Source organism: Panthera uncia (assembly GCF_023721935.1).
Source record: "Panthera uncia isolate 11264 chromosome C1 unlocalized genomic scaffold, Puncia_PCG_1.0 HiC_scaffold_4, whole genome shotgun sequence".
Classification (NCBI taxonomy): domain Eukaryota; kingdom Metazoa; phylum Chordata; class Mammalia; order Carnivora; family Felidae; genus Panthera; species Panthera uncia.
Genome location: NW_026057585.1, coordinates 103,587,326 through 103,604,731, shown reverse-complemented (window position 1 = coordinate 103,604,731; position 17,406 = coordinate 103,587,326). Strand labels below are relative to the sequence as shown.

General features: G+C 62.6%; 2 protein-coding genes and 1 long non-coding RNA gene across 7 annotated transcripts in view; 1 reads left to right on the top strand and 2 right to left on the bottom strand.

The window, feature by feature from the left end:
• Nucleotides 1–7,903, top strand: part of PRKCZ (protein kinase C zeta) — a 97,950-nt gene extending 90,047 nt beyond the window's left edge. Inside the window, exons 13-18 of one of the 2 annotated variants that reach the window (XM_049618246.1) lie at nt 128–215; nt 1,833–1,952; nt 2,623–2,702; nt 3,111–3,200; nt 7,009–7,124; nt 7,434–7,903. In XM_049618246.1, the coding sequence (XP_049474203.1) occupies nt 128–215; nt 1,833–1,952; nt 2,623–2,702; nt 3,111–3,200; nt 7,009–7,124; nt 7,434–7,521 (582 nt within the window). In that variant the 3' untranslated portion in view covers nt 7,522–7,903. Of the gene's footprint in view, nt 1–127; nt 216–1,832; nt 1,953–2,622; nt 2,703–3,110; nt 3,201–3,317; nt 3,406–7,008; nt 7,125–7,433 lie in introns of those variants that run through there. The other variant, XM_049618247.1, reaches the window with a different exon arrangement.
• LOC125913209 (uncharacterized) lies at nt 2,894–7,078 on the bottom strand. Of its 4 annotated transcripts, XR_007454949.1 has the most exons (5): nt 6,988–7,065; nt 6,557–6,850; nt 6,013–6,235; nt 3,297–3,614; nt 2,894–3,197 (listed from the first exon to the last, which is right to left on the bottom strand). It is a non-coding gene; the product is annotated as an uncharacterized LOC125913209 (long non-coding RNA). The 4 variants fall into 4 exon arrangements; XR_007454948.1 differs by lacking the exon at nt 6,988–7,065 and having other exon boundaries at nt 6,557–6,981; XR_007454946.1 differs by lacking the exons at nt 6,013–6,235; nt 6,557–6,850 and having other exon boundaries at nt 6,988–7,078.
• A 178-nt stretch (nt 7,904–8,081) lies between the features above and the next one.
• On the bottom strand, nt 8,082–15,786 carry FAAP20 (FA core complex associated protein 20). The gene is made up of 4 exons (XM_049618256.1): nt 15,706–15,786; nt 15,270–15,399; nt 14,883–15,169; nt 8,082–10,965 (listed from the first exon to the last, which is right to left on the bottom strand). The coding sequence occupies exons 1-4, from the start codon at nt 15,762–15,764 to the stop codon at nt 10,893–10,895; spliced, it is 549 nt and encodes a 182-aa protein (XP_049474213.1). The 5' UTR covers nt 15,765–15,786; the 3' UTR covers nt 8,082–10,892.
• Nucleotides 15,787–17,406: the final 1,620 nt, after the last annotated feature.

Below are 17,406 nucleotides of genomic sequence, written 5' to 3'. Positions count from 1 at the left end.
CCCCTCAGGGTCGGAGGTGCTGACCGCCCGGTCACCGCAGCCCGAAGGGGCCCAGGCAAGACGCCCCCTGCTCTAACCGACCTCAGACGCTTTTCTTCCTTCCTGGTAACTGACTGTGTCCCCGCAGGAAGGCCTGGGCCCTGGCGACACCACCAGCACGTTCTGCGGGACCCCGAATTACATCGCCCCGGAGATCCTGCGGGGAGAGGAGTACGGTGAGCGGGGCCGTGGGACGGGGCTGCTCACAGGCACACAGCAGGCGGGTGTGGACGAGCACAGCCCCCCACCCCTGTAAGGGACCCCTGACCCCTCGGGGATGCGGGCATGATGCAGAGGGTCAGGTTGACCTGCTGGGGCTGACGCTGCCGGGGGACCTAACCACGGACCCCGCAGCCGGGGAGAGCGGTTTTATTGACCAAATTACACCTAAAGCACACAGCCCTCACTTGGTTCCCTCCTGTCACCTGCTGGCCTCCGCCCTATGTGAACCTGTGTGGCTCCCACGTGTCCCGGGTGTCCATACAAGCGTCCCCTGGTGGAGGACACTGCGTGGGGTTCCTTTTGTCTCGAGGAGCCCTAAGGGGTTGGGAAGGAGGAAAAGCCACACGAAGCCACGAGCCCCCAGGCCTGGAGCCCCAGTTGGTGTCCTGCCCCCAGTCAGTGGGAGACACACGGCTGTAAACCGAGCCAGCAGCTGTAGGTTACCCAGAATGCCCTGCAGCCCCTGCAGACCGTGAAGAGCGTGTCTGCACCTCTCCGTTCTCCGGGTTTGAAATGAAAACGAGATTACAGTGTGTGCGCGTGCCTGTGTTCGCGTGTGTGCCCCGGATACGTGTGTGTGTGTGTGTGTGCTCGCACGTGTGATGCATCTTTGTACACGTGTGCACACCCCACACCCTTGTGTCCTAGGGTTTGCAGTGGAGCACATCACCAATATGTCACCAAGTATTTTTAAACGTTTCTTTGCCGTGAAAATGGGGGCTGGCTGGCTGGGCGGGTAGGTCGCTTGTCCTCTGGGGCAGGAGGCGCCCAGGAGGCTGCTACAAGCAAAGTCGCTGAGTAGCCAGACGGGAAGGACAGCCGGTAGATGGGCAGGCCGGTTGGAGAGCCTAGCAGCTGGCCCGGGACGGGAGGGGGGCGACTGTCCCAAGCAGTCTCGGGGCTGCGGGCACGACTGAAGCCAGGCTCTCCCACTCCCGCTGCCCCGTGCAGTAAAATTGTTGACCCTGCCAGATGAACTGAAACAGTGAATACAGAAAGATGTGAAAAACGGGGTTTCTTTTTTCAAGTTTATTATTTTTTCAAGAGAGAGGGAGAGAGAGAGAATCCCAAGCAGGCTCCCCACGGTCAGCACAGAGGCCTATGCAGGGCTTGAACTCAGGAACCGTGAGATCGGGACCTGAGCTGAACTCAAGAGTTGGACGTTTAACCGACCGAGCCACCCAGGTGCCCCTGAGTTTATGCAGGCTTAGAGAAGGGATTTGTTTCAAGCTCAGGTGAACCGGAGGAAAACGGCTGCCCGACAGGTGTGCTCAGTTTTACGTGTCTGTGTGGTCGAAGGGGCCACAAGCAGGATTAAAGGCCAAAGGACAATCTGGAAAACCAGCAAAGTGCCAGGCATAGAGTTAATGGTCCTGGTGTGAAAACAGCTTTGCAACTAGTTAAGAAAGAAAAAGACAGGGGCCCCACGATGGTGGGCAGAGGGGTCACAGACCGGTCAGAGACGTGCACACCGCCCCACTCGGCTGCCTCCCTCAGCGGTCGGAGCACCCCCATCCTGCAGCCGCGCCCCTGCCGACCGCCCGTGTGCCGGGCCTCTGCCATCCCTCCAGGGTTCAGCGTGGATTGGTGGGCACTGGGCGTCCTGATGTTTGAGATGATGGCCGGGCGCTCCCCCTTTGACATCATCACCGACAACCCCGACATGAACACAGAGGACTACCTTTTTCAAGGTACGTGGGCCACCGGGCGTCTCCCGAGGGTTCAGGTGCCGCCCCCAGGCTGTGCGCGCAGGTCTGTCCCCACCTCACGGAGCAGGTGTTTCCTCTTTTGGGGGGCTATGGATGGAAGGGTCCCGGGCTGGCCCCTGCAGTGCTACAGAAGCCACGTCCTCATAGACTGGCTCTCAGGGAGGCAAAGGCTGGGGTGGGAAGTGGGAGCCCCACCAGGAAAGACAGCCTGCCCTGCTGTAGCCCGGACTCCTCCCTGCCCCTGCCAGGTGTGCGCCCTGGAGGCCTGGGTGGGCGGGGCCACCGTTAGGGTCTAGGCCGAGGCCATCCGGAGGTGCAGAACACCTGCCTGCGGGATGCTGATGCCCAGGAACACCGGGTCCCCCCGGCGCCCTCTGGCGGTCGTGTGTGGAGGCTCCCACGTTTGTGAGGATGCTCTTGGCTCCCGTGTGGTCCTGGGCACGTGTGACTATGCGCACGTGGGGGGGCGTGGGGGACCTTCTGTGGGCGAGAGGCCCTGCTGCATGGAGGGAGGAGGGGCCAGGGCCCTAAGAGCGCCCTGGACACTCTTGCTCAGAAAGGGTTTGGAGCTCCCAGGTAGCTGGGCAGAGCAAACACAGTAGGGAGCGTCGGGAGGGACACAGACTCCTCACCAGGGCCCCGATCGTTGCAGTAATCCTGGAGAAACCCATCCGGATCCCCCGATTCCTCTCGGTGAAAGCCTCCCACGTCTTGAAAGGATTTTTAAACAAGGTACACTGTGGCCGCCCTGACGTCCCGTCCCGTCTGTGGCTGCCTGGGCTGACCGGGGCCCCGCGGGCACTTGTTTCCAGGGTCAGCTGCGGGACGCCTCGGGGTGGGTGTGAATCTCTGCCTCCCTATTTGACCTCTGTCCCGTGAATCATCAGTTTTTAGTCACACTTGCCGAAACATGAAATGCGAAATCATGCCAAAGAGAAATTTAACGAAGCCTCCGGTGTTAGGGGTAGAATTTTTAGTGAAGGGAATGTCTGCTCATCACCGGGCTGGTTAAGACTGGCTGGAGATGATCCGAGGAAGCTCTTTCTATCCTGGAGGGAAGGAAAGCTGGTTTTCTCTTGCCGTGACTTGGGGCTTCTTTGCTCCATGCTGACATGTCCTTATTTGATCTCTGACCCCTAGGACCCCAAAGAGAGGCTCGGCTGCCGGCCACAGACTGGATTTTCCGATATCAAGTCTCATGCATTCTTTCGCAGCATCGACTGGGACCTGGTAAAGCACAAAAGACCCAGTCCCCACCCCACCTCGCCCCCGAGGCAGGGATGGGGGTGAAGGGCATGGTTCCCCGGAAGCGATTTGGAAACTCACCTGTTCACCTATAATTGACAGGGACCCTGTGGGGCCGTGATCAGCCCCTGGGACGGTGGTCCCAGGTGGTCCTAGGAGAAGTCCTGCCTGGGAGTCCCCTAGCACACGCTATACCGCCTCGGGTCGCCTTGGGGATGTCCTTGATCTGTGACCACACCGCCTGGTCCAAAATCCAGTGGTGGGAGCCAGCCCAGCGAGGGGCGTCTTCTCTGGTTTCATAGTTGGTTTTCCAGAGCCGCCTTTCTTGTTCCCGTCCCAGGCTGCTGCTAACAGCAAAGTGTGCAAGCCCTTCCGACCTTCGTGCCGTGGTTTCTGGTGCTAAAGGGGAATTGAACCAATTTTGTTTTGAAATACATAGATGGTTGCAAGTTACTGAAATATAACCTGGAAAATATGCTCCTCTTAGGAAAAGGAGGTTAGCTCACTAAGTACATGTTGAACTTGAGCTTGAACTAGATCAGGTGAAAGCCCCTCTCTGGGGCAGTGTCGTGCCCCAATCCTGGCTGCTGTAGTGGCCCCGCGGCTAGCGCCGAGGACGACCCCCAGCCCTGTGGACGGAGAAGCTCTTGTCCGCTCCACCTGGTCACTGTCACTTTCCAGGGGACAGTCATCTGTGCCTTTGTGGGGAGAAGGGTCAACCCCATTCTCAAGACCCTGGTCACCCGCCCTGCCACACGCTGCCCTGTCCAGGCCCTGGCTGAGCTGTTTTCAAGACAGAATCCAGCCTCCTCTTCCTTGGGGTTATTAGACAAATGCTTAGAACAATATTCAGAGCACATGCACTTTTTAACTAAGAAGCTGACTTTGAGGGGCGCCTGGCCAGCTCAGTCAGTGGAGCGTGCGACTCTTGATCTCAGGGTTGTGAGTTCAAGCCCCACGTTGGGCATAGAGCCTGCTTAAAAAAAGGAAAGCTGAAGAAAGAAAAAAGGAACTGCCTCTGATGACTCCAGCAGCAGTGGGGAGGAGATCTAGATTCTGGCTGGTCTCTATTATCCATACAGCTCGGGACAAGCTGGAGGAACGAGCTGCCCCCAGGCTAGGGTTAGTGATGGCCCCTTTCTGCTTTCAGGCCTGTCCCCCCACCCAGGCACCCATAGAACCCCTGGAGGGACCGCCCATGGCCCACGTGCCAACTGGCTAAGCTATGGCAGTGCCCAGTGCCCTCGCGCCCTGCAGACTTAGGTTCCACGAAGTGCAGCCCCAGAAACAGGAAGGGCCTCTGTGGAAACCTCGCCCACTGCCCTGGGGCTCCAGCCAGATGTCCGGCCTCGGCGAGAGCCCTTTGATGCCGCATCCCCTGAAGGTGGCACCTGCTCATTCTGACCAGTGCATCCTTGCCGAAAGCCCCATTGTCCTTGGTTGTCCTTGCCGACAAGCCAGTCTCTAGTTGGCCTGGGTCTCATTCTAGACCTTAACGGTTTTCCCAAGATCAGAAGGGAGAGGGTCGGGGGCGTGGATATGAAGTGAGGAGGTTAGTCTTTTATGATCAGAGTCCATGTTTATAAGCCACATTCAGAACCCAGTGGGCCGAGGCAGGCGCATGTGGGCCCGCCCTTGGCTCTACCGAGTGAGGGACAGCCTGGCTGGCAGCTGCCGTTGCTACAGATGCACATCTGCCTGAGCAGAAGCACGTGCTTTGCGTGAAGAGGGACACGGGGTCCAGGGCCCGGAGCCCCCGCGGTGCTTGAGGGGGTGTCGTTTTCGCTGAAAGGACTATGAGATAGTGGAGGGAAGAAGCATTTTGATGCAGTGGGTGCTAGGGTCCCTCTGCCTCATGGCCCCCAGGCCAGTCCCTGCTCCACACACGTGCTGTTGGGGGGTCATAGCCCAGAGCTGGGGAAACGGGGAGCAGTGGAGACCAGAGAAGCCCCGCTCAGAGAGGCCGGGGCCCCGTCTCGCCACGGCGTGCAGCACCAGCCTCCCGCCGGGCTGGGGCTGGAGCCCTGCGGTCCGCTGGACCCTGCCCTGCCCCTCCCTTCTGCCCAGTCCTCGGGGACCCGGCCTCCGGGGCCTGTGCCTCTCCCCGCCCCCACTGCTGCCCTCCCAGCGGTCCCCTGCCCGGCCTCGCCAGAGGCAGCCTCCTCTCAGGCGGCACTGAGCCCCTCGATGCCCCTGGCACACTCTGCAGGGCCGTCCACCTCCTTCAGCCCATCAGAACAGACCCACCCGGCCGCCATGGCGAGCCCCTTCCGGCACCTTCCTTCTGCTCCCACCCGGTGCGGCCGATCGGCAGCCGCCCCGGGAGGCACTCCAGGTGCACCGTTCTCGCTCCTGCTTTTGACTGAGGAAAGGGGGTCCGAGGGAGGGTGGGGGTGGGGGGGCCGGGAGGATCCCAGGTGAGCACCCAGGTGCGCTCGCTTCTTGATCTGCCGTGACTTGCTGTTTAAATCTTATAGCAGCCAAGACCTAAGGTAGGGAGCTAGTTTAAGAAGTGCCCCCCTTCCCACTTCTTGGGGGAAAAGACTTCGTCCTGACCAAAGAATTTGGGTAACTGCGCAAAGGTGAGAAGCTGCAAACTCCCCCCAGGCACAGCCCCGTGGCCCCCGTGTGTTTGGACACGGCTGACCCGCTCTGGCTGCAGGGACGGGCGTTCTCTCTGCCACGCAGCCCTCCTGGCATCCTCTGGGTGACAGAAGACGCCTGTCTCTGCCCTGTGACTGGCTGCCATGCTGGCCACGTCCCTGTGCGTGTTGGTCAGCCGCCGGAAGCGACTCACGTCTGAGACACCCTCATGTCCTTCACTGGCTGAAGCGGGGCCCGTGCTTGTCACATCCCGTGCCCGGAACAACTCCCCGTCACGTTGGTCTTGGACAGTCTCATGGCTTGCTTGGGGACATGTGGCAGCCCCCGCAGGAGGTCCCGGGCTCAGCCCTTCCAAGGGCCCTCCAGGCCCTGGGAGCTGAGGGGCGGGGGCTGCACAGGGCTGGCTCCACGTGTGGCTACATGGGAGGGAGGAGACCCAACGCGATAGATCCATGGAGCCGGGACCCTCGTCCCTCACTTACGGCTCAGTGTTCTGGGGAACGTGCCTGGCCCAGCACTGGTAGGTGCACAGCACACACCTGGTGAGGGGGGAGGGAACTGGGCGTGTAACTGAGGGACTGAGCCGGCAGGCCCTCCCCACCCTCGCCCATGTGACATGCTGCTGAATGGCACCTGTCCTGGGCACCCGTCTCTGCCCTGTGGCACAAGTGTGTCCCAGCCCCATAAATGGTGAGTTGGAAGTCAGAGTCTGGATCCTGAGGAGTCCTGTTTCCTACCTGGTGAGCATTGCGATTAGAAAGTCAGAAGGTCAACGATGGCTTTATGGGGAGGAAGGGCCTGGCGGGATGGGCGCTCACCAGGCACCGGCGTGGGCAGTGGTGTCCCTGCCAAGTCCCCGCTCCTTTATGACCAGGATTCCAAGATGTAAGAAACAAAAAAACTCCCAAGAGCAGCCTCCTTCGGGTTCAGTGGCAGGACCACTGGGCCCAGCGTGGCTCTGTCCCAGGTACTGCCAGCATTTTTTTAACTCGGGTCAGGACTTTTCTGGCTTCGGATACGTTTTCCCAGATCTTGTGTTTAAGGGAATGGAAAACTGGCATTCAGATACAGGACGTGTTTAAACCCTGTCTTCCTATTCCATTCTGTGACTTAAGTCCCTTCCAAAACCCAAATCCGGTGGAGACGGCGCACAGTACACGGCTCTGACCTGTTGCGTTGTCCTTCCCAGTTGGAGAAGAAGCAGGCCCTCCCGCCGTTCCAGCCCCAGATAACCGACGAGTACGGTCTGGACAACTTTGACACCCAGTTCACCAGCGAGCCCGTGCAACTGACCCCTGACGACGAGTAAGGCCTCGGGAGGGTGGCGTGGCGAGGCAGGGGGAAGGCTAGGGCGGGGCCCGTTGGGCGCTAGGAGGCTCTCCGCTGGGGGCGGGGCCTGAGGAGGTGAAGCCGCGGCGGGGCGGGGCCTTCTGGGGGCGGGATGCCGCAGGCTGGGGGCGGGGCTGTGAGGGGCCAGGAGGCTACAGGCAGGGGCGGGGCTTGCTGGGGGCGGGGCCGTAGGGGCCTCATTGGGGTTGGGGCGGAGGCTGCTGGGGTGTCAAGCGGCCGGCGGGGGCGGGGCTGACCCAAGCCCGCGCTGTTCTGTGCACCCAGGGACGTCATAAAGAGGATCGACCAGTCGGAGTTTGAAGGTTTTGAGTACATCAACCCGTTACTGCTGTCCACCGAGGAGTCCGTGTGAGGCCGTCTTCTGTGTCATGGACACGTCTGTGAATGACCCCTTCACTCTATCCTTAACCACAGCGCATGCATGCCAGGCTGGGCGCGGGGCTCCGGGCGCGGCCAGGGAGGGACGCTTGCCGCTGAGACCGCGGACGGGGGCGTCCCGCCGGCGCTTCTCGGGGCGGACCGGTCTCGCGTCTGGGCCCGCGCGGCCGGCTTCGTGCTGGAGGAACCTGCTTCTTGTGCCTGCGCCGCGGAGGAGCCGCGGTGACCGTGTCCGAGGGACAAACTGCCCCACGATTTCGAAGGTGCACACTTTCCACAGAAACAGAACTGACCTGCTCCGCCAGGAGAGTTAGCCTGTAACGTCCTGAGGAATAAAATGTGCCCATGATGTCGAAGCCTGCCTTCGGTGCCTTTTTTCCTGCCAGGGGCGCCTGCCCGGCCTGGCAGGTGACATCACACGGGCGGGCCGCAGCGGGCGGGGCCATGCACCTGCAGGAGGCTGGATTCGGTAAGTTCCTGTCGCTGAGATTCAACACATATTTTGTTTGACTTTTGTTTTTAATGTTTATTTTTGAGAGACAGTGAGGGGGGGAGGGGCAGAGAGGGGGACACAGAATCCGAAGCAGGTTCCATGCTGGCAGCACAGAGCCTGACACGGGGCTTGAAATCAGGAACAGCTAGATCATGACCTGAGCCGAAGTCGGACCCTTCACCGACCGAGCCCCCCATGAGCCCCTTAACACGTAGGTGCTTGAACAGCGGTGCAGGCTGATGCAGAGGGCACGCCTCACCCAGAGTGGGGCATTGGATGGCAAGGGGCCAGGATCCTAGATTCTAACGCTGCTCCCCGAAGCTCCTGAAGACCACAGAAAAGGGAGAAAATCGAACTAAACTCGCACAAAATACTTCTGAAAACACTAAGCAGCGCCTACATGATGTCTTACGTATTAAATTTTTTTTAAACTATTTGTATCAGTAATAATGATGCTCAGAATTGGGAAGTTTGAACAGATCTGTGTGGGTGGCCGTCCGCTTACGGAATAAGTCTGGAACACCCACACGCACGCTCCTGACACAGCCCACCTCCTGCCCCCATAACCTGCCCAGGTGGCATGCGCCCATCACCCTCCTCCTTGGATGAATGCCAAACTGAAGGTTTTCTAAAAGGAGGTGAGCCGCCTCTAACACGCTCCTTGTGGCTCGAGCCCCGGGCAGGGCGTGGGAGGGCTCCTCTTCCACCCGCGGGACACACCGAGTGTCCCTCTGCCCACTTGTGCTCCGTCACCACACGCACCGCATCCCCCGCGCACCGGGGCTCGCCTCTGCACCCCGCGGCTGGGGGTTTGGGGCGGGAGATGGTGGTAGGAAAAGTGGAAACGAGGGGGCACCTGCGTGGCAGTGCCCCCGTCCTGCCCTGACTCAGGCAGATGAGCCGACTCGCGTGCTCAGGGCGAGGCACCACCGACCCACAGCCCCCGGCCGCCCGTGGCCTCTGGACCCTCCCACCCCGGTTGCAGAGCAGCCTTTACACGACACGGACACTTGCCCCAACCAGCACCTCAACCGCAAGCCGGAAGTGTTGCCTCCGAAGCCGAAATTCAGGACCGCAGAGCAGATGCGGGAGCCAACTTCGGGGTCTCAGTGTCACAGCCGGTGGTGACGTCCAGTAGCACGGCTCCTGTCGGAGGGCCACGCGGTCACTCTTGACTGGTGAGCAGCGCCCGGGGACGAGCGGATGTCACCTGGGGAGGGTGAGACCCCCAGCGTGCCCAGGAAAGGGATAACGTCCCCTGAGAGCCCCCTTCGTCCTGATGGGGGCCATCTGCCACAGTGGGTACAAGGACAACGTCTGCAGGGGTCCCGGATTTGTCCCCATTTACAGCACGTATTTCCCTGCCACGGTGCCACCGGCTTCCCAGTTACCAGCGTGGCCGCTCACGTGCGAACGTGTGCAGCGTGCTGCTTGTGGCCAAAGTATAAATTAAGGTGCGGGACAGATTGAAGGAGGGCTCGGAGACAGCCGTCCTGACATTTGCCAACAGCTCTGGGCCCCGTATGGCGCGCGTCCTGCTGGCCCGAGGAAACTGGAGCCGCCGCGCTGTCCCGTGTGGTCTGTGCGGTTAGCGAGCCGTGCGGCTGGCCGCCTGCCTCCTGCAGACGATGCTGCCGCCCTCGGGCCCAGGCCGTCGGACTCTGCCCATCTAGCACAGGCTGTAGCGGACACACTTGCTGTTATTTTTGTCAGCAGTGGATGTTTCTAGGAAGCAGCGGTTTTTTAAAAAACAGGCTTTATTTAGAGCAGTTTCAGGTTCACGTGAAAATGGCGGGGCAGCTGCAGAGCCCCCCACGCACCCCCCACCCTCGTGGTCCCCCTCCCCCTCCGAGAGGCTGCAGGGACGAGGCATCGTCTCCAGGGTGCCACGTGTACGTCTCGGTGCTGGGCAGTACGCGGGTTGGCACAGAACGTTTCAGGACGTGTATCTACCACTTTAGCTCATGCAAAGTACCTTTGGGCCCCGCGAGACCCCCGGGCTCCCGATTCGGGCCCCTTCCCCATCCTCTGGCCACCAGTGGTCTTCTTCCCGTCTCCGTGGTGTTGCCTTTCCCAGAAGCTCCCACAGTTGGGAGTCCTGTCCCATGTAGTCTTTTCAGAGTGGTGTCTGTCACCCGGGCCCTCCGTGGTCTTTCCATGGCTTGTGTGACCCGCTTCCTGCTGCCGGTGCTCTACAGCCACGTGGCTGTGGTGGGGACGAAGAGGTCACCAGAGCCCGTGGGCCACCAGCACCGGAAGGAAAACTACCTATACAGTCTCGTGCCCCATTTTCCACTTGCCCTGGAAGCCACAACACAGGGCTGGTGCAGAATGTTCCGGCAGACTGGCCTGCCCACTGCCGGTGGCGCCTGGCCCGTTCCCTGCCCCGAAGTTCCCCACTGGAGGAGATGCTGCCCGTCGGCGAGGTCCGGGGTGCCTCACAGTGATTCTCTTCACCCTGTAGCAGTCTGCGCTGTGCAAGGAACAAGTTCATCCGGGGAATTAAAACACGGTGCGAGCGGAGTCCGCGGAGGCGGGAGAATGCAGTGTCCCCCGCCTGTCCACCTGTCTGGAGACATGGCCGACTTTGGGACAGATGCCTAGTTCGCTCACGAGAATCTCCGCTCATCTGCGCGAGCCTGGGTCCGCCCGCCGAGGGGCTCTGCCCATTTCTGACTCCAGGAAAGCACCCTGCTTCCCGAAAGCCAGAAAGGATCCTGTGTTTCGGCCTCAAGACGAACTACCTACAACGCCAGCAGTCCACACGGGCACGTTTTTTAATAGGCAGCTTCCAAAACGGTTCTGGCAGGTGGAGTCAGGGCCTCCGTGCCCGCGGGGCTCACGCAGGTCAGTCACCACACCACGTCCTCTGCACTCTCCTCCAGGCACTGAGCGAGGTGGTTGTCGATGTCCAGCTGGGCCAGCCTGCGACAGGGAGATGGTCACTCACACAGAGGGAAGGGCGCCCAGCACACACGTTCCCGCCCTTCCCTCTGCTGACAAGCACAGCGAAGGTCAGCCAGAGAGAGACCCTGTCTCCACAGCTGGTCAGAACCCAGGGGAAGGTCCGGGGGGGGGGGGGGGGGGGGTGGCGCGCACCAACCAGAAAAGGCCCTTCCCCAATCCTGTCCCTTGGGGAGGTTTCTCTGGGCCCAGGCGCTCAGTGCACCTGCCACGGGTCCGTCAGACACGTTCTCGAGGCTCACGCAGACTCCTGCCTCTGAGGCTGGGGGGCGGGGGCACCCTGTGTCTGAACGAACCCCCCAGGGGATTCCGGCCCCGACTCGGCTTGAGAACCTCACGGCTCCCAGCCAACTGCCGGGGCTGGAGCCTGAACGCCCGTCCCCAGGAAAGGGGATCGGCAGAGACCATCAGCGGTGCAAGAACGGGTCAGCGGCTCCTCTGTCAGGCCTCACGGTCTTCCTTCCTCGTGCCCACACCCCCAGAGGGCTGAGCCCCCCGACTGCAAGCAGCAAAGCTCCTGTGTCCACTGCAGCGTGGGGTCTCCCTTACCTGGTGGCTGGCCGGCCCGCGGCTCCTGGGCCCCCTGCTATCGGCCGCCCCCGGACCAGGCCCCCCTCGTCCAGCCCTGCTCATGCTCCGGACGGGCCCAGCCTCCTCCGTCTCCCTGGGCTCGGCAGCCTGGATGACGACCCCTTTCACGTTGGGACTCGAACGTCACCCACAACCTCTGCCCCAGCCCAGGCATGTGTCACGGCGGCCGAGGCCCCACCTGCACCTCACAGAGTAGAAGACGCGGGTCCTGCCCCAACAGCCCTCCCCACCGGGGGCTCCCCAGGTCTCCATCAGTGGCTGACAGAACGGCCGCCTCATACAACGTCCTGAGTCCTGTCGGGACCTCCGGAGACGCCTGTGGGACATGGCCTCTGAGGGGATTTGCCCAGATGGCTTCTCTACTCTCAGAGACCTCCCAAGATGGGACCTTTCCTCTGCCCACATCTAGGGCCATCCTCGTCAGCTGGTCAAGTTCACCGGCCAGAGGGGAAAGGCCCTTTCCCGGGGCATCACCGCGAGGCCCTGAGGGCCACGGCACCGCCCTCATCCTGTGGCTCGGGGAGCCCATGCCCGTTCTGGTGGCTGTCGGCCGCCCTCAGACCCTGTAGGCGGCTCGGTGTGCTCTGAAGTCCCTGGGGCCCCTGCAGGCTCTCTCCGAGGCTGCCAGAAGATTCTAAGGTCTGCACCAGGCCACCTTGTCTGGGGTGTCCGGGAGGTACCCTCTGGGCCCCTTCGGACCTCCCCCTGGCAAAAGAGCTTTGTCTCGGCCAAACCCGTTCTACAGAGTCCCTGCAGCAGCTTGTCCCAAGACAGGCCTGCCTCGCTGTCACACGGGAACCCAGTGTGTGGACAGCTGGCCCGGCTGCACGAGAGGAGACTCAGCCCAAGATCCTCCGCTGGCTTCCGACTCAAACAGAGCGGGCTCCGTGTCTGGCAGCTTGAGGGGCCTCGGAGCCGCAAGACGCCAACAAGCCAGAGGCTCGTGGAGCACAGGGAACAGCTCAGCTTCCGGTTTCCATGTCTTCGTGTCAGCTGGCCCATGGGAGCCTGTTTTCCCAACCGTGTGTGTGTGTGTGTGTGTGTGTGTGTGCGCGCGCGCGCGTGTGTGTGTGCGTGTGTGTGTGACTCACGGGCATCAGAAAGTACACGGGGCACCGGGCACAGCAACAGGCACATCTTCAGGGCACGGGGCTCACACCCGGTCTGGCGAACCCAGTACGTGGTTGTCTGTCACACTGAAGAATAAAACAGTGCCCCGAGTGACCTGGAAAACGCTAAGGCTTTGAGAAGATCGGCGAGTTTGTCCTCGGGCGCCGTCTCCCCGAGGCACATACTCCGCCAGAATCGCTACGGGCGTCTGTCCCCCCCAGGGACGAACACGGAGAGCAATGCGTGACTTCGGTTTCCGGGGGAGAAGTTCCCAAGTGGGGCGCCTGGCTGGTTGGGCCAAAAGAGCGTGTGACTCTTGGCGTCGGGGATCGTGAGTTCGAGCCCCACGTTGGGTGTAGAGTTTACTTTAAAAAAAATTTTTGGTTTTGAATGAAAGATATTACATTTAAAAAATTCCCAAGAATTACTAAAAGCCCATGCTTTTCTAGAAAAGTCACAAGACAATGTGACAGTTCGATTACCGTGTCCACCTGCTAACCCGGGCCCTCCCAAGGCCCAGTCTGTCTCCTTGCCCCGAACATCCCACAAAGGACGTGAGCCTTCGCTTCCAGTGACCCGGGATGTCTGTTGTCCCCAGTCACAGCCACAACCTGAGGGTTGTGCTCTGGCCCACGGACCCTCTCCCTCGTCAAGTGGAAGAACGTGCCACAGCGTTTCCGATGCGCGGAGACGTGAGCCCAAACGTGCCGACACCTACTTTGGGAAAAATGAGGCGTGCTCCCAAGTCTTCCTTCAACTGCTTACAAAACTCGAAACTGGAACTTTTCTGTAACGTCTCCGTCGCTGGAAGTCTGTTTTTTAGACTGTGCAGAAATGCCAGCGTGCCAAGGATAAAAAGGACCCCCTAGAACAGGAGGACAATTGGGGCACCCCGACCGCATCAGCTCTCCAGAAAACCATTTCCCTCCGGGGCTCCCGATGGTACCTCCGGCCCTTGGGTTTCTGCGGATGGGGATGAATCAGGAAATCAGGAGCACCCCTGGTTTAAAGGCGCTCACTGCTTTGTCAGAACGGCCAAGCCAGCCCCAAACATCGGTTCTGGCAAGAGGCAGGCAGGACGGTGAAAGGCTGGGTCCGCAGACGCTTTGCAGACCTGGCGCTCACACGACAGCCAGGGAACCTCCCGTGGGCCACCGGGCTCCCTTCTCCCTGCCCGGCAGGTGGCTTCCCCTGCCGAGGCCTCACCCACTGCCTCGCCCGACCTGTGGGCTCCTCGAGGAGATGAGCACAGGGGTGCCGGGCCCACCCCCAACACCAGGCTCTCAAAGGCTTGTTGTGATACAAAGCGCAGCCTGGAGAAGCCCAGACAGCCGAGCACAGACGGGACATCGTCTCTCTGATTAAAAGGTCGGGTCTAAAGACCTTCCGGTGCGGGCTCCGCGCTGCTTATTTTGATAAGGTTTGCTGGTGTTTGCTCTGTCATCAGCGGCTCCGTTGCCTTCACCGTCCTGGGCTGTTTTTGCTTCCGGGGACCAGGGACGTGACCCGCAACTTAAGGACACCGTTCTCCCAGCCACGAGAGGTCCGGCGCTGGTCCGCTTACTGAACCTGCTGTCCGTTCACTTCACTTGACCGGGATCCTTTTGATAATCCTGACCCCTGTGACCCCCACGTCTGTGTCCTGAGCTGTGTGACACACGGCCCACGAGCTGGGCGTCTGGAGATTAATATCTTAACAAAATTGGAACCACTCCCCTTACTTAAAAAAAAGAAAAAAAGATAAAAGATATACATCGAGTTTTTAAAGAACAAAACACCTCTAGACACAAAAGATCATTTTTAAAACCTCCAACCTACCACTGGGAAGGTACGGTGAGCTATGTACACAGGAAACTGCTTGGTGACCCCACAGTCTGGCAGTCACCACAGGGACCCCGTGTCAGGGTGGACCGGCTTAGAGGCGGGGGAAGAGGTTCGGTGCCCCCCCCCGGGCCGTGGCGTCCTCTCCAGGGAGGAGACGGCCGGCGGACCCCCAGACCTGCCCGTCTCCCGAGGCGTGCAGTCCCTGCGCGCCGCGCACTCTGCCCGCACGAACTACTGTTTGAAGGGCCCACAACTGAGCTCGGGCACCCTTAACCCCCTAAAGCCCGCTGTGGTTTCCAAACAGGGCTGGGGTCCGCAGAGGCGGAGGGAGGCCGAGGGCGGGGCGCACTCACCCGGGGGCGAAGTCGGTCTGGCACATGGGGCAGGTCCGCAGGGTCGGCGCCGCCTCCCACGGTCGCTCCCGGGCGCCGGGGGTCCCGCGGGGCTCAGGCCCCAGACATCGCTGCGGGGACCGGGCGGGGGACCCCGGGCGCCCCCCGGCCCCAAGGAGCGGCTTGTAGCAACGGCCTGAGCCCCCGCCTCCGCTCGGGGCCGGTGGGAAGGGCGTCCAGGAAAAGGTGTGCGGTCCCACGGTGAACACCTCGGGGGACGCGGCACGCTCGGGACCGCGTCCGGATTCCTGCCAAATGGGGTCGTCGGGCCGCGTCATTGGTGCCTGGGCGCCTCCGGGGCCAGGGACACACGCGCACCCGGCCACCCCGGGGGTCCCCCCGACGCACCGGGCCGGGGAAGGCGGGCAGCGGCGGCAGCTCTCCGTCGGGGTTCAGATCCGCTCTCGCAGCGCGCAGCAGCTCCGCCCACGGCCGCGCGCACTCGCCTCCGTCCTCGGGGGGGGGCCCCGCGCGGCCACTGAGCGAGCAGAGAGACCTCAGTGGGGGGGCGCTCCGCAGGGGGCCCGTGGGGAGGGGGCTCGGGGAGGGCGGGTGGGACCGGGGAGACCTCGGCGGGGGGGTGGGGGGCTGGAGCGGGGAGACCTAGTGAGCGTGCGTCCCGCGAGGGAGGGGGCTGGCGTGGGCGGGGAGGGCTGGGGGGGGAGCGGGGGAGGGTGACAACCCCGAGGGGGCGGAGCGAGCCGGGTTCCGGGAAGCACACACGGGCCTGCCCCCAGCGCCCCGCGCCCCCTTCCCGCGTCCCGCGGCCCCCAGCCTCACCCGCCCCCCCGAGGACGGCCTCCGGCGGCGCAGCCCCAACCGCGGCCTCCGCGCCGCCTCCATTCGTCTCGAGCCGCGCGTCCGGCGGAAGTGGGCGGCCCGCCGCGGACCCCGCCCCCGAGACAGGCCCCGCCCCCGGCCCCGGCCCCCGCAGGGCTCCCCGCCGGCTCCCCGCCCCCTCCCTGCGGGGACAGGACCCGGGCCCCGGGCCCGCGCGCCAACCTCCCGCCTGCGCGCCGTGGACCCGGGCCCCCTCCTCGACCTGACCCCACCCCGCCCTTGTGCGCGCTGGGAGCCGCGCTTTGCACCCGCCCCAGCGCACCCCACAGCCTGCTCCTCGCGGCCCCGAGGCGGCCTCGCCTTTGGGACACCGTCAGGGAGCAAGGGGTTCTGACCTCAACATTTGGGGAGACTGAGGCCAGGGGTCCCTCCTCTAACCAGAGGTGGGACTGAGGGAACTGATTTCCAGCTGCAGAGGGGCGTGGGGGGACCCCATCTCGCGCTGCCCCCCGGTAGGTTTGGGGTCTGCAGAGGTTTGGGAGGAGAAACTGTACATGAAGTCAGGCCAGGGGCCCCTCCGCATCCGCCCCCGGCAGCCACCCTCAGTTAAAGCCCACCTGCCCCATCGCCTGGGCCCGCCCTGGCTCTCCCACCTCCCACCGCAGGGGTCAGCTCGGACCCTCAGCTTCCCTCTCAGTCCAGGCGGAGAAAGGGACTAGCCTCCTTAGGACCATCGAGTTTTCCTAATAAAGGGAGGAACCTGGTTTTTTTTTTTTTTTTTAATTAAGGGGGGGAAAAGTGAGGCAACAAGGTCCAGGTGGCCAGCCAAGGCGGGGAGGGGGCCTCTAGGGGAGGGCTTGTGGGGGCTCCCGGAGACTCTCGCTGGGAGGCTCTCGCCGGCGAGCCCCCAGCCCACCACTTGGTGGCAGCAAACGTCCAGGCACCCTCCGCCGCTGCTGCTCCCTCGGAGCCCTGTGCCCCCTGGGCCCCAAGACGGGCCCCTGGGTGACCCCCCACCTCACGGGGGCTGGAGTGCACAGGGAGCCGGGGCGCCGGAAGCTCCCCTCCGTGGACACGTGGATGTCACTTGAGGTGCTGGGACCCCAGCGGCTTTGGGGCTCTGCTCTTGCACCCCCTTCCTCAGGGCTCCCACGGCCCAGTTCCAACCCTCCTCACCCTGGCCCCTCTGCGCCTCACGGTCCTGCCCTCTGCCAAGCCCAGGTCTTGGGCACCCCCCCCCTCACTGCACACTCCAGTCCCAAGGCCCCCCATCCCGAGGTCAAGGTCACCCTTCATCCAGCTGCCAGGACAGACCTTCACCGGGGGGGACGGGCCTGTTCACCAATGCTCCCTGAATGTCTACCTGTGTCGGGGACTGTCGTAGATACTAACGCCCCCCGGGGGAGCGAGGCAGGGTCCTCACCCCCAGAGCCTGCCCACCGATGGAAAACAGACCCCACGTGCATAAGCCAGCAGAGCTGCAAGCAGGTGGTCCCAGGAGTCCCTAGAGGAGGCGACCTACTGTGGGGCCTGCTCCCAGGGTGGGGAAGCCCAGACGGACCCCGGGCATGCAGGCCGCAGGAGCCCGGCAGCCCCGGGACTGCCCAGCGGCTCGTGTCAGGGGTTCCCACGCGCCCGGCTTCAGCCTCCACAGCCTCGAAGCCTTTGATGGAAACACCAGCACTTCTGCGTTCCGGGCCACGGG

Bases quoted from the DNA above. Each gene is read 5' to 3' on its own strand.
- FAAP20 (XM_049618256.1), bottom strand. From the start codon at position 15,764: ATGGAGGCGGCGCGGAGGCCGCGGTTGGGGCTGCGCCGCCGGAGGCCG. The intron at 15,400-15,705 runs GCGGGTGAGGCT...CTGCTCGCTCAG, and splicing joins CGGAGGCCGTCCTCGGGGGG to TGGCCGCGCGGGGCCCCCCC. The intron at 15,170-15,269 runs GTGCGTCGGGGG...CCCATTTGGCAG, and splicing joins TGCCCGCCTTCCCCGGCCCG to GAATCCGGACGCGGTCCCGA.